The following is a 14464-nucleotide window of genomic DNA, read 5'->3' on the forward strand; positions in this document are numbered from 1 at the left end:
AGAAAGTGAAGGTGAGCCAGCCCATGTTGGAGGCCTGCCTGCCTTGCCAGAAATAAACGACACACTGGAAGTCCTCTTCGGGCTGTTTGTCTTCGTCATCCTCTGCTGTTGATTTTCGTCCTTCACTGGCCCCACCCTCTTTCTTCTCCTTCTCCTCGTCTTCGTACTCCACAGGCACCCAGTATCTAGAAAAGCAGAGTGAGATTAATGCTAGAGACTCACTTTGAAAGTGCAGATCCAAGTCGGTGGAGCAGTGTCTGTGAATGTGTAAATGCAAATCTTTTTTTAAATTATTTTATTGAAAACGGTACACCCCTGTAGGATCGTGGAGAACATGCACCTCCCTACCTGCAGAGAAAGACGTAGCAGTCCTGGGTGTGGAAGTGGCCAAACTCCTCCTCGGGCAGGCGAGCAAACTTCTTTCCCTCCAACACAAATCCTTCCATGCCATCCAGATCCTCGTTCCATTCCTCCATCAGCTGTTCAGCCTACACACAAAAGATGAATATGCATGAAGTGAAGGTGTAGTTTGTTCACCGATCAATAATGACAACAAAAGGAAAACAATAACGCCGCATGGGTTGTTACCTCAGTAAGGGGCATGGCTGGCTGCCTCGGAAGGAAGAGGGCTGTGAGGTCAGCTTTCATCTGGTCTTTCTTCTCAGCGTCCTTCTTCACCTGAGAGGGAGCGATTACACGTATGTAGAGTGACACACACACACACACACCTTTCTGGTTCCTGGTCAGTGGATATTTGAAATTACTATTCTATGGGTCACTGGTAGCCATTAAATGACAATATCAACATTATTATCCTTTTTTTTAACTAAACCAAACTGACACACACACTGACCTTGCCCTGTAGGTTGTCGTTCTTATGCACAGTCTCGGCTGCTCTGGTATAGTCCACCTTCAACACATCATCCCAGTTCTTGAACTTGGATTTAAACACCTGTGGAAAAAGAAGAGCACCTAACATTAAATCATTACATACATGCATATACATGCAGAATATTAAACTTAATAAAAGCCTTTCACCGATGGATTTACCATTGTACTGGAACTAAAATACACAATAATAAAAATAATGATATGCAGGTTGTAGTTGATTCTATTCCTGGTCCCCTGCTGCTGAGTCTGGGACATCAAATACCTTCTTTTACAATTAGAAATCGGCACAATCGCACATTGAACTTTTAGCCCACATTTAACATTTGAAGAGCAACATTGAACTTGGCCAGTAAGGTTTTCTTCCTGCAGGTAAAGTGAGTGTCATGGATTTGAGGTGGTGGCATATTACCTGGCACTCGGTGCCCTCCAGGTTGCGGGTGACGCACGCGTGTTTGGGCCGGTGCAGCATGGAGCAGATCTCCTGACCCAGTTTTAAGGCCGCGGCTCGGACGAGACGTGGAGACTTCCTCCCGATCCAGATGAACACATCGGACCAGCAGTCCAGGATGTACACGCACTTGGTGTCCAGCAGAGATTGCACCTAAAGAGAGGCGTAAAAAGTGAGGTGGGAGAAATACTTTTTGTGGCATTAGTTTGTATAATAAAGCTTTCCAGGGAATATTTGGCTGATGAACGGACCAGTCTCATCTCGGGAGAAGTGTCCAGTTTGATCTTGTGGTCTTTGTGCTCGACCGACAGCTTGTAGTTAATCTGTGGCAGTTCCAGGTAGCCCAGACCCAAGCCCACCTACAGGACAACGATAAGGGGAGGAGCAGAGAATTGAGTTTAGGAATATCCTCTCCAGCAATAGCAGGGTGCTCCTGTCCACATGTCGCATGGACATTTTGATTTTGAATAACATGAGCATAGGTCAAAAGCAACACGGCCTGTTATCAACTCTGTTAAAGAGAAAACATTAAAAAGTATGATGAAAACACCACAACAAATGCATATTAATTGAATTTTTCTACCTTTTTCATCTTCACTTGAACTGTTAACTCTGACATAACAACTCTGACATAACAATAAAGAAAAGAACAAAATAGGATTCTATAACATGCAGATTCTACCAGTCTACTGTGAGTTTAGTCAGTTTCTCAGACAAGTTACTGTAGTGTCTAGGACACGGATGTGTGTGTGTGTGTAATTAGCCAAAACATTACACTGCATTATTATGTGGTTTCGTGATGAGTGCCTCTTATTGATCTTTTGTGGCAGCGTCTTGGGATTCCTGTCGCCAATGACAGGCTTAGGACTCAAAGCATTGAAAAGGCTTACCTTGTATAGTTTAGGTCTAACGGGAGTGAAGTCATCTGGTACGTGCTTCTTGATCTCCTCTGGTTGTCCTCCCAGTACCTCCCAGAAGCCCGGAGGCTCCTGGCCGTGCATGAGGGTGGTGATCTCTGCCTTTCCCTTACGCTCATTCTTATTGATCTTTTCTGCAAATAACCTGAAAGACAAAACCGAGTCAGGATAAGTACAATAAGTGTAACATTTACATGGAAACCAATAAGTCGGGGCTGCTTATGGCGTTTTGTCCTACCTCGCCTTAGTGGTGCTGCTCAGAGTAGCGTTGGCTCCTCTCCAGATGAAGATGTCCAGCCCTGTGTCCGACAGGAAGACATACCTGCCAAAAGGAAAAAGACAGGATGTCATAGACACAATAAAGCAGCAGAATAAACCACTAATTCTGAGGAAGGATGCAAAATATTACAAAGCAGTTAGCGGTAAACTATAAACGTGTACGCCATGTGGTGTAAAAAAGTCAGAAAGAAAGGTAGAGCGTTACCGCGGGTCGAGGGAGGAGGCCTTCACAGGTACAGACTCTAGTCGGATGTTTTTCTTACCATAAACTCTGTACAACCTGATGGACACACAAAGTGATTAAAACATGATCTAAAAGACATTTCCAGACAAACAGCATCTCATTCATGTGAAAGCTGATGATATTAATACAGACACAAAAATAAACTTGATTTGGATCAGCGTTTCAAAACAAAGTTGCAACCAAGATTGCAATAAATGGAAGCCAAAGAAAAATGATGATATACATTTGAGACAACCTAAAAAATAAAAAAATAAAAATCCTTCTAGCTTACTTGACAGTATAGTTTGTGTCCTCCACAGTGTAGAACCCGCTGGCTGTGCCCCCCTCGATGTAGGAGATCTCATTGTTGAACACCTGCACATGAGCCAAAATGCAATAGATTCACAACTAAATAGATGCACAGTTGTAAAGAAAATAAGGACTCATAGTTCGTTTAATTGTGAAAGATCGATGCTGAATTTGAATTGATCAGAAGTTTCTTGGTAGTTAGTTATTAATGTATAGCACTGCATGCACAGTATATTTATACATACAGCACTGAACTCCTCGCTCTCGTCTCCCATCTCCTCCCGTATCGTCCTGCACTCTGCGCCAAGGAAGTTTCTGAGGTTGACGGCGTGGATGGCAGAGCCCGCTTTCTTGTCGAGCGTGGCTTCCTGGCCGATCCAGTAATAGATATGCCAGTTCAACGCGCCGTTGTCATCCAGGAAAGTCTGCAAATTGCAAAGAGACGTCTGTGTTTAGTGATAATCAAAGTAATTATGGCCTGTTCAAACTATTGAGGTTGAGTTCAGTTTATCTTGTGTAAACGCGTTACCTTGAGGATGATGTAGCAATCGGCCTCATAGAACTTGCCGTTGAAAGCTTCGTCCACTTGCATTGGAACAAAGTTCTCTATCTGCCACACTGTTACACCTGGAACCTGTAGGATGGGGAAACAGTGACCATAAGTACACAGATATCCGTGGATACCATTGATATGGTATCCAATGAAAAGAGAAGAAATGAAAGAGCAATTTGGCCAATTTCGACAGATTACCTGCCCCACATCCTCCATATAGAACTCAGAGTAGTCCAGTTGAGGTTTCTCTAGGCTCTTGTCCCAGCGACGGACCTTTAAATCTCCATATTTTGAATCCCCGCTCTCCTGCTAAATTTGAAGATTTCTTTGTTGATGAAATGTAAATCCATATTGTGTCTTTTCTTTTTTAACATCCTTCTTTATCTTTTCCCTTACCTCCATGTTCTTGCCCTGAGCAACGTCACTCATGCCCTTTAGCACCTGCTTCGCCTGGTCGTCCTGAGAACTGTCCTTCCTCCTCCTCATTCTCATCTTCCTCGCCAGGGGATCTCGTGGGCTGGCTCCTGGACACATGTACACACATATAGAGATTCAAGCCATCCCGAATAAAATCTTGAGAGGGAGAAGGGGATAAAATGGCACCGATACTGTAAGCATTCATGGACCTACTTCAGGTACAGTCATATTGTGCATACACCCGTACCTCCTCCAGCAGCTGCTACAGTAGCAGGTGAGGCTCCGGCTAGTCGCAGCTGGTTCTGCAGGGAGAAGTCAATGTTGTACCACTCTGCTGCTCTGTCCACTGGTTTAGGAGGCATCACCAGGTTAGGGTTCTCCCGTACATCCAGAATCTACACAGAAAAAGATTAAGAGCTACATTTTTCTTGTAATCTTCTCTTCAAACAATGAGAATTAGTGCAGGTAATATTCAATTAAATAAATGTTTTAGACAACAACACATCTCTTCATCTAATGTACCAACAAAAAGTTTGACACTTTGTAATTAAGTCTGCATTAAATGGTTTATCCAACATAAATGCTGTTCAAGTAGCGTATTATTTGACCACTTTACAAGTGCCTTTAATACTGTACCTCTAAATCAGTCAAGAAGTGGATGGCCTCAGGCAGTGTTACCAGCCGGTTTTTATTCAGCACCAGCTTCTTCAGCTTGCCACACCTACACAACACAGAAAGATTCATTCACACAACTATCTGTTCAATTTTGAACTTTGAACTTAACTGAATGGTTCTTAATAAAAACTCAGCCTTTTAAGAAAACACATAAAAATTCCAAAATATTAAATTGAATTGTATCAATCAAACAAGATTGCATTATTCAACTGGAGGGTCATCAATCACAGCACCCTCAAACTTTGTGTTGAACTCACCTGCAAAGTCCCTCTGGGATTAGTTCCAGGTTGTTATTAGCGGCCATGAACTCGGTGAGACTGGACAGTTTGCCCACGCCTGGCGGAACTCCATCAAAGTCCAGTTTGTTGGAGTTTACGTACAGCTTCTTCAGTTTGGTCAGCTTACATATTGCAGACTGGAGGAAGACGCACAAGCAGACTTAAACAATTAAAACATTTTTACAAAAATGTTTTTAAAAAAGGCATTGCATATAGATTTTGAGATATTCATATCTCCCATTTCCACCACCCAAACGGAATAACATTCCAGTATAATGTTAAAAGAAACTCCAGCTACACAGCTTTTTAATCACTGGTAGTGAAAACAACATGGCTTCTAGAGAGAGGTGTATAATTGTTATTGTCCTTACGGGGAGGGAGGTGAGCTGGTTGCGGCTCAGGTTAAGAGTCTCCAGTTGAGTCCACTGGTCAATGCAGAGGGACAGTTCTGAAATCTGATTGCTGCTCAGGTTGAGTCTTTTCAAACTGCTCAATGAATAGAGGCACTCCGGCAACCGAGTCAGGTCGTTACACGACAGATCAACATCTGGGAGAGACAGGAGGAACACATACTCGTAAACACTACTTTTCTCTACACAAAAATATATGATGACCTCCACAAGCAACAGTTTTGTGAAAATAGGACCACATTGCACAGTCAACGCCCAAGTCCCTAAACAAGTGGAAGAAAGAATAGAGTGACAGTAGTGTGTGCATTTCTGATACCTGCTAGATGTGTCAGACCCTCCAGACTGGTTGGCATGTTGCTCTGAGTCCTCTGTGTGTTCCTCAGGTGGAGAGTCTGTAATGCTACCATGGCCGGCAGTTGGCTGCTCAGAAAAACAGAGTTAAGAAGAGCATCATTAATCAAATGCATATTTTGGTTTTCAAAATACATTTACCACTAAGATGTATACCCAAGATGGGGCCTACAAATTTAGCATAAGGGATAACAGTAACCCAAATAAAAAAATTAAAACATTTCCCCATACCGCAACTGTGCATGCATCAAGGGGTTGTTGTTCAGTGTGAGTGTCTGCAGATGAACCAGGCGTCTCATCTGTGGGGGAAGGCTGTCCAACTTGTTGTCGCTCAAGTCCAGATACAGCAAGTCCGTCAGGTTGATAAACAGCTGGTTGGGGATGGAGTCGATGCCGTTGTGACTCAGATTCAGCACCAGCATGTTCCTGCTGTTCTCAAGGTCTCTGGGGATCTCTGACAACTGATTGTAACTCAGATCCTGCAGGAAATGGATCGTTTTTTGTCATTAATTGACAAAAGAGAGAAGGTAATGTGTGTAAAGTTATGCTAGTGGACCAGAAATAAAGGAAAGGAAGACTGATGTTGGAAGACAATGCAAGTATTTGATAAGCAGAGAGAGTTGTGTGAGATATTATTATGTACCAGCACAGAGAGGTCATCTAGCTGAAAGATGTCATCGGGGACACCAGAGTTTTTCAGGTTGTTGGCTCTGGCTACGACCGCCTGCACATAGAGAGGGACATTTAAGCATGGATCAAACATACATATCGGTACAAGTAGAAACAGACCACAGTCAAAGATTGGAAGTGCTATAGCTAGTGGAAGAACTCAGCATGTGCTTAATGTGTATTTTCGCTGCATGTGTGGTGTTGGTTACCCGAAGGTTCGGTAGACTGGACAGTTCTCCATGCAAAGTGGTCAGGCTGTTGTGACTCACTGAAAGATGCTCCTAAAAAAATAAAAATAAGCAGAAGTTTTGTTTACAGAGTGCACTACAACAACAAAACATTATGTAAAAACGCATGGAAACGTTCTGCACTGTTGGGCAACAAACGGCGTTGGTGTCTCCAAATGTAATGATTTAAGAACAGGATCAAATCAAGGACTATAAACAAACCCCAGACACTGTGACTCCTAGCCTCGATAACAGACTAATCTTGTTTACCTCCACCTGGTAAGATCAAGCATGTAAGCATGGATTAACTTCTTTGGGCTGTTGATTGCAGCGTTGGTGGTTCAGATAAAATAATCCCATCAAATATATTGGGGATTAAATTATGGCTGTGTGTTCTAAAATCAGGAGAGGTTTTGCACCAAATCTGCTGATGTGATTTCCTTTGTTTCCCATACATCAAGTACAAAGGGTTTAAAAATAAGATAGTAATAAATAGTCCATCAAATCAGATGAATATAGATTGAGACCAAAACAACTAAACAATTAAACTAACCTTTGACAGATAACATACAACACGGTGACTAAAATATGGTCAAAGACTTATATATTTAGAGATGTCCGGATAAGCCAATGCGACAAATGCCTCACCAGCTTCTGCAGAGAGGCCAGCTCCTCTGGGAGGTAACACAGTCCTGTCCTGTTCAGCTTCAGCCATCGCAGACTGCTCATACACTTGACATGCTCTGGGAAGTAGCCGCCCTGTAACGACAGACAGGGGAGAGAAAGAGAGGTAGGGAAACGGACATGAAGAGGAGCAAGGATGACTGCTGACATCAGTAATACTGCTATTGACTGTATTTATGGATGAAATGTCCAACTGTGAAGGAGTTGATTATTATCCAGATGCATCAAACGCTGCCCTTATTATTTTCCATTGTCATTATGGAATCTGTTATGTTCTACAGTCAGGATAAGAATGCTGACAGTTGATGTTATCATGTGCACAACTTGTGTGAGGAAATTACGTTATTCTACACTTCCTGAAATTAGAAAGAACATCAACCCTTGACTAACCGAAGAAGAAGAAGTTATTCATACACCATATCTGTATTAGACGGTGCTTAGAACGGTACTGAACATGGGAAGGTTACAAATGTTTCAAACATATGCCGGATGATCCAAACCTTGACTCCGTCATCTGTCTACCAAACTGAGCAAGCGAATTGTGGCCAAACCTACAAATATGACGACATTGAGTCAAAGAGCTCGTTAGCTGACGTTGACGCTAATAACGATGACAGGTTACTCTTCTGATCCAGACATCGGGTTAGCCGACATTAAAGCTAACGTTAGATTAGGTCGCTTTCGTGACGTTGGAAACAGGAGCTGTGTTATCACAAACTACCTATAAGTATCTACCCGCTCGAAAAGTACAGAAGTGGCGTCATGTTGCCTTAAATAGACGCTTCTCTTAACAGAAATATGTAAACCACAGACACTCCTGGCAGAAACCAGACGACTATTTTGTAACGTTATTACATGTCAAAAATCTGACAACTGGCTAACGCCCAATGCTAGCAACGTTAAGCTAGGCAAGTATTTTAACAAGCTCACCCGTTACTCGTCGTGAGCTAACGTTAGCTAATTAAACGTGTTAGTTGTTCAACACCGATGGCTTTTTAAAAAAACAGCACATATTTCTCAGGAGCCTTACTTTGAAGTCGTTCCCACTGAGGTCTACCCCCCTGATGAAGGGAAGAACTCCGGTGGAAGCCATTTCTGGTTTGTGGGAGCTGCTCAGCCCTCTACTGTCTATTTTGGTCTCGTAGGGAGGCGTCTGAAAGTCCTCTTCTTCTTTGGATTATTAGCGGTGGTTGAATACAGCAGCCTAGCGTGCGTTACTGCCCCCCTGGGCTTCGGAACGTGTACCGTCGATTAGAATAAATTATGTTACGCGCCCTCCAGTGTTCATCGGAGGTTACAGCATATACGGGGTTGTGCGGGTGTCCCCAATTCTGTTACACCTGCTAGCTGTTCAATACACCATGTTATTTTACTTTTTCTGTCTTAACTGTAAGGAACACTGAGTTCGCGTATTTACTCGTCACAAGATCGTTGATTGTGTGACACAATGAAATCAATACCGCGGCCATATACAATTTAAATGTTAAGTCATTCAAGGGGGAAAGGGAGAAACCGGAATATATAAAAATGGATTTCAAAATAAAACGGCTTCCGCTAAAGCTTACAATGGTGTCACCGAGGACGCCTTTTAATAAAGCTTTGTTTTGAAAGCAGTGGAATGGGAAGTGCTTCACGTCGTCTTCAACGTGATGACATAATTCCGAAAACCTCACTGTCAGCTGTGCCATTCTCGTTGCTTAGCAAGCGAAGATAAAGATAGATAAGAATAAAATAGCTATTTGTAGGTTTACATTATGGACAAGAATGTCACGCGATACAATGTACAACTATATATTTATGATTTATCGAAAGGAATGGCTCGCAACCTCAGCCCCATCATGTTAGGTAAGTATACAGATAAAAAATCCGATGCAGCCAGGCCTTGGGGACTAATAAGTGATAAGAACACATAGAGATGCTTTTTAAGGCTTGTATGGTTACGTTGATTTTATGCCGTGCAGTGTAGCGGTCTTTGTTTGACTTATCAAGGTCTAAGGTAAGTTATTATCAATACATTTATTTTGAAAATACATTTCAAAGCGTGAGTGATTTATGTAGTTAGATCATAAGGAATGGTTCATGAGGGTCGAAGTCAAACTATACACTTGTGATCTACAGCTCCACGAAGCTGCTTGCTGAGAAGATCATCTACCTCACTACTTTTTCCCTTTTTGTTACAGGAAAGCAACTGGATGGTATATGGTACGCTTCTTCTTTCTTTTACTATGACAGCTGGCTTACGATCCTAAAAAGATGTTCTTCTCATGTAATGTGTGGAGCCATATACTAAGAACCCATTCTTTGATCCCAGAGCAGATATGCATTAAGACCCCTAATACAACCCTGCTAAAACCGCTACTGACAATATGTCTGATGATGCTCTCATTTTGATATAAAGTGATGCTTAAAGTTGAACTGATCTGAATTTAGTTCTGTGTTCATTTTTTGCTTTTTCTACCAGGCACACAGCCATAGTGGCATACGGAGATGAGTTCTTCTTTGGAGGGGAGGGGATCTCCAGCTGTCCTCCGGTAAGTCTGTAACAAGGGGATTAACTCCTTTTGTTTACGTTTGAGACGGGTAGGGACTAATGAGTGTTAATATAAGTTTTCTTCTGGTCTTAAAGCTCAAACACCCACTGTTTAATGGTTTTATCGAAAGCAATCTCCCTACCACCATACAGGTAGGCTGTTTATAATGCAGCACAGCTATATTGAACAAGTACACTACAAGTATAGGGAGTAGCAAGCCAGGTACAGCCTGGCAAAGCGATAGTGTTAATTCTTAATTGTTGCCTACAAATACCCCCAAAAGACAAACCTTAAATGGTTTATTGCCAATCAAGTTATTTTACTTCTGTTCATCAAATAGTAATTTCCTAACCAGTTGGGCAGTGTAGTTTTTATCAAACTGGGTGTGCATTAAGATACATTTGGATATTTTGGAGGATGCAGGATTGACTCAAAGTAAACTTCAGCTCCTAAAGGATTAATTCCTTCATTAATTGTTATTTTGTCACTCAGTGTGGCAGTATGGCTTATTGCTTTGGTTACAGACAATACTTCTTAGTAGGATAATCCATGTTTGGTTTTGGTCTTTACTTGAAAGACATAGAACAAAAAAAGATTAAAATAAATAAAATAGAGAAATGGAAAAAATCTCAAAGCCATTTAAACCTACCCTTGATTTAATCTATGTTTTAGCATTTATCAGAGAAACACCTCCTACACAAGAGTATATGTTCTTTTGACTGTTGGACAACGACTTTTTTTGTTGTTTATGACTTTCGACGACTGTCAATGTGTGAATGTGGTGAACCTTTTCCCTGCTGCGTGTTCTGCAGGGTGGGACGATGCTGGGCCCTCCAGACACAGTGGTTGAGCTGGGCGAGACAGAAGTGTCCGAGGAGATCTTCATGGATTATCTCTCTTCCCTGGGAGAAAACGCATACAGGTGGAGTTGCTGGAGTTTGCTAATGTGTGGCTAAATTCACAAGTGTAACCATACTTGTTTTTCGACAAGCTAAAAAGAAGGTAAGCTGTTATCTGTTGCATTAACTCTCTTCCATCCTCTCCTTGTTCAGAGGTGACCGCTATCGTCTTTTTGAGCACAACTGCAACACCTTCACCAATGAGGTGGCTCAGTTTATGACGGGCAGGTCCATCCCGTCATACATCACCGACCTTCCATCGGAAGTCCTCTCCACGTGAGTGTGCCACTCCGTCCGTCTTCAATCGATCATCTTTGCCTGTTTAAACATTTGTAATGCTGTCTTCCACTGAAAACTCACAGCTAAAATGTTCATATAATGCTACTTTACTCTCAGGGACATTGGGAACGAATTAATTATTGTGATGTGTGAAGCATTGACTCTGTATTTCTATGTCAATCTGGGGATGTGCAATCTCAAATGAAGTTGCACAAATTTTAAACTTGTTTACAGTGTAAAACACAAATTGCATTTCTAGGAAACAACCTGATACAGAACTCTGTTAACCAACACTGGCTTTAGTCTGTTAATATGCAGTGAGATATGAACAGGGTTGGTGGATTGGTAGGCTTATGTTTTAGTCTAAAATAATTCCAATCTTTTGCCCTAATCTCCAGACCGTTTGGCCAGATACTGCGGCCCATTCTGGACTCCATCCACATCGCCCCTCCAGGGGGTAACGTCATCAACGGCGGGAGAAACATGTAATCTGAGAGAGCAGCAGGGTTACCGAGTGCTCACCAGGTCACTTTTATAGTAGTCAGGCAGTAAAACTAATCATCTTTCTTTATTCTTACTTTTTTTCTGTAAATAAGATACACACTAGCATTAAAGCTAAGGGCCATTTGTAAGCTGTAACTGATAAATGACTATAAAATCCCAAAAAATCATCATATAATTTCCTCCATAAAACCAAGTGGGTGAGAGTTTTTTTCATGAGGATTTTTAAAACTCAATTAACCACAAAGTACTTACAAAACATGTGTTTAGGGTTAAGCTGGTACTTTCCAACAACAAACAAATTCTATAGAAAGTCAAATTTGCAATTAAGCTTTTTGGAAGTGAAATGTAATTAAATTTATTAAGATTTTTGGTACTGCCATCCTATTTAACAATTCTATTTTGGCTTCCTGGGATATTACATTTTCAATACATGGTTAATGAGGCCAAAATAATTAATGGTAACAATATTATCCCGTTATCTACAGTCCATTATAGATCTTCTAAGGAAAACTAAAATGATAATGTAAAATTGATCTTCGTTTGTTTCTGTATTTTTTGCCAAATGACCCTAACCCTCAAAATAAGTGTGTACTGAGTGTAAAGAGACTATAATATTTAATTATAATTCAAAGAGGTGCTGGATTATTAAGACAATATCATATTTCTATTGTTATATCAATATTTTAAATTCTAAATAGTATGGTTAACTTTAATGTATGTCATGACAAATCTAATTTACATTTCGCAACAATTTATACTTTTACTTGTCAATATAGGCATATTGCACTTTTTACACCACTGCTATATCTGATGGCTGTAATTTAACCACCTACAACATTAAAATACCTCTTGCACATTTGTGCATAATTCAGCTTATTTATCGCTTCAGCTTTTGTACTTAGTCACAAGGCACGGATCAATTTTGGTGTTGCAATCTTTATTTAATATAGAATAGATTTCTTTGTTTGATGAGTTACTTAAGTATTTTTTTCTTTTTTAAAAGATTACTAATACATTAGGTTCCCCCAAATCTGCAGTAAAAATTAATTCATTTGCTGTTGACTACAATGTAATTAAAGTGTGCACTTTTAGATACTTTTTACATATTTGGACGCTCGTTGATGAAAAATAAGAACATGTCAAACATAATTCAATTTTGCACCAATGTTTTTTTTTTGTTATTTGCTAACCTGTAGTTAAATTCCCATCAGTGATCCTTTTAATACCTGTAACATTTGTCTTAACTGTGTAATGTGACGTTGTCATTTCAATCGTCACATAATTTATTGATATGACATGAACAGGTGATTGATGCCTAACTGACCCTCGTGTTACAAGATTAGACGTAATGTAAACCATATATATGTATATATACCTATATATATAGTGTACAATCCTGTACAGTTTTCTCTGTCAGGAAAAGGCAAGAATGTACAAATGACATCTTCTCTCTGCTCCAACTGTAAGCGAAGTGCATCACAGCCCTGTTATATGACATACGTCCTGCCTCTCGGCCTCTCCACATGGAGATGCGGATCAGACATTTTCTTGTCGCCATGTGGTTAACACGTTTAGACAACTGCTCATTCACAGTTTTTATGTAGATAAGTATCAGGGAAATGTCCTGATTATCATCTTAAAAACCAACCTGCTCCTTTAACATCCACCAGAGTGTGTTGGATACACAATACACCTCTGTGCCTTCATTCCCCTGCTTGTCTACAGTCACACTGTTGGTAGATGGCATAGTTATCCCATAGCACAGATGGTAACTCGCTGTGCAGTCTGCCTTCAAATCTGCCAGTCAATTTATTGTGTGAAGGTCCAAATTATTCACAGTGAGGTATGAGCAGTTGAAAATATATAGATATAACCTCTGAATTGAGAAACTCTCACAGCCTAAAATCTCAGTGCATTAAGTACGTCACTCTGCCATCAGATGATCAATAGATGACATGTTTTTCAGGTTTATCTTGTTATGACAATGTTACACACATGGACCTCACAGGCCTGAGCTGAACAAAGAATCAAAGCACAGATAAACATGAAATCTCAAAGAATGACCAAACCAGCATCACTTCCATTGTGTTCTGCAATAAATGAACCTCACACACATTTCACTTTTAGAGCAGACACTATCACATTTCTCTCATGTTCCTGCGCCTAAATATCGGCTGTGCAATTTAAAACCGGTTTTTCAAACCCAATATTTTTAAGCATTTTGCTATTTTGTGTTCATTTCCCTTTTTAGAGGCTCTGGGGCTCAGGTGAATCGGGGTTATGTTATTTTTAATGTCTGCTGAACAACAAAGTGACATGCTAACCCGACCAGTGAAATGTATTATTGCACAAGTCACCCTTTGTTGCTCCAATAGCTTGTGGCGATGCTGGCTGCTACATGTAATGTGAATTTGCAAGCTTGTGATGGATAGTAATACCTATTTAAGTAAGTAAACCTACAGTAGATATGTTTATGCATATTGTTTTATTGTTTTGTGTATTTTTTTTCTACTTATAAAGCCGTTGACTGTAAATTCAACAATATCTGATGTTTTTGGCCATTTCTAATGTAATTTAATTTAAGGGATAAAATAAAACGGTTGGTTAGTTGTGTGCATACACTCTACATAACATAACATCAAGTAATTAAGGTATATTACATATAACATCACATAATCATCCAATTATAATCATATGGGTAAAAATATCTTTGTTTCAAGGAAAATTGGTCAATCCATACACACAATATTCAATAAAAATGTTAAACACTAAGTTCCATTCAGTAATACTTTAGTAGTCATAGTTAACAAGTTAAAAGGACTTGTCAGAAACTGTTATAAGTATTAATAGATTAAATCATAAAATTAGAAATACAGGCATATTCATATAGGCAGGTTATTTTCTATGTATACATATAGAT

At 40.3% G+C, this 14464-nt stretch overlaps 2 protein-coding genes across 2 annotated transcripts; one reads left to right on the forward strand and one right to left on the reverse strand.

Moving 5' to 3' along the window:
* Positions 1–4: 4 nt before the first annotated feature.
* flii (FLII actin remodeling protein) lies at positions 5–8782 on the reverse strand (the record flags this gene model as incomplete). The annotated part of the gene is made up of 24 exons (XM_062566211.1): positions 8362–8782; positions 7296–7406; positions 6630–6701; positions 6395–6475; positions 5983–6230; positions 5717–5820; positions 5362–5537; positions 4970–5127; positions 4674–4758; positions 4285–4432; positions 4017–4144; positions 3819–3926; positions 3597–3701; positions 3313–3492; positions 3051–3133; positions 2741–2815; positions 2495–2578; positions 2230–2401; positions 1591–1698; positions 1301–1492; positions 854–952; positions 589–678; positions 349–488; positions 5–185 (listed from the first exon to the last, which is right to left on the reverse strand). Coding segments are annotated over exons 1-24 (2991 nt in total), but the record flags the coding sequence as incomplete, so codon positions are not given.
* A 173-nt stretch (positions 8783–8955) lies between these two features.
* On the forward strand, positions 8956–14161 carry LOC119220819 (desumoylating isopeptidase 1-like). Its single transcript, XM_037477073.2, has 6 exons — positions 8956–9176; positions 9512–9533; positions 9793–9862; positions 10675–10784; positions 10915–11037; positions 11439–14161. Exons 1-6 carry the CDS (start codon positions 9086–9088, stop codon positions 11527–11529), a joined length of 507 nt encoding a protein of 168 aa, XP_037332970.1. The 5' UTR covers positions 8956–9085; the 3' UTR covers positions 11530–14161.
* The last annotated feature ends 303 nt before the right edge of the window (positions 14162–14464 follow it).

The sequence above is a fragment of the Pungitius pungitius genome, chromosome 12 (genome assembly GCF_949316345.1).
Source record: "Pungitius pungitius chromosome 12, fPunPun2.1, whole genome shotgun sequence".
NCBI classification, from domain to species: domain Eukaryota; kingdom Metazoa; phylum Chordata; class Actinopteri; order Perciformes; family Gasterosteidae; genus Pungitius; species Pungitius pungitius.

Coding starts and splice junctions, on each gene's coding strand:
- LOC119220819 (XM_037477073.2), top strand. CDS start 9,086: ATGGACAAGAATGTCACGCGATACAATGTACAACTATATATTTATGAT. Junction 10,785..10,914: donor CTGGGAGAAAACGCATACAG/GTGGAGTTGCTG, acceptor CTCCTTGTTCAG/AGGTGACCGCTATCGTCTTT. Junction 11,038..11,438: donor CCATCGGAAGTCCTCTCCAC/GTGAGTGTGCCA, acceptor CCTAATCTCCAG/ACCGTTTGGCCAGATACTGC.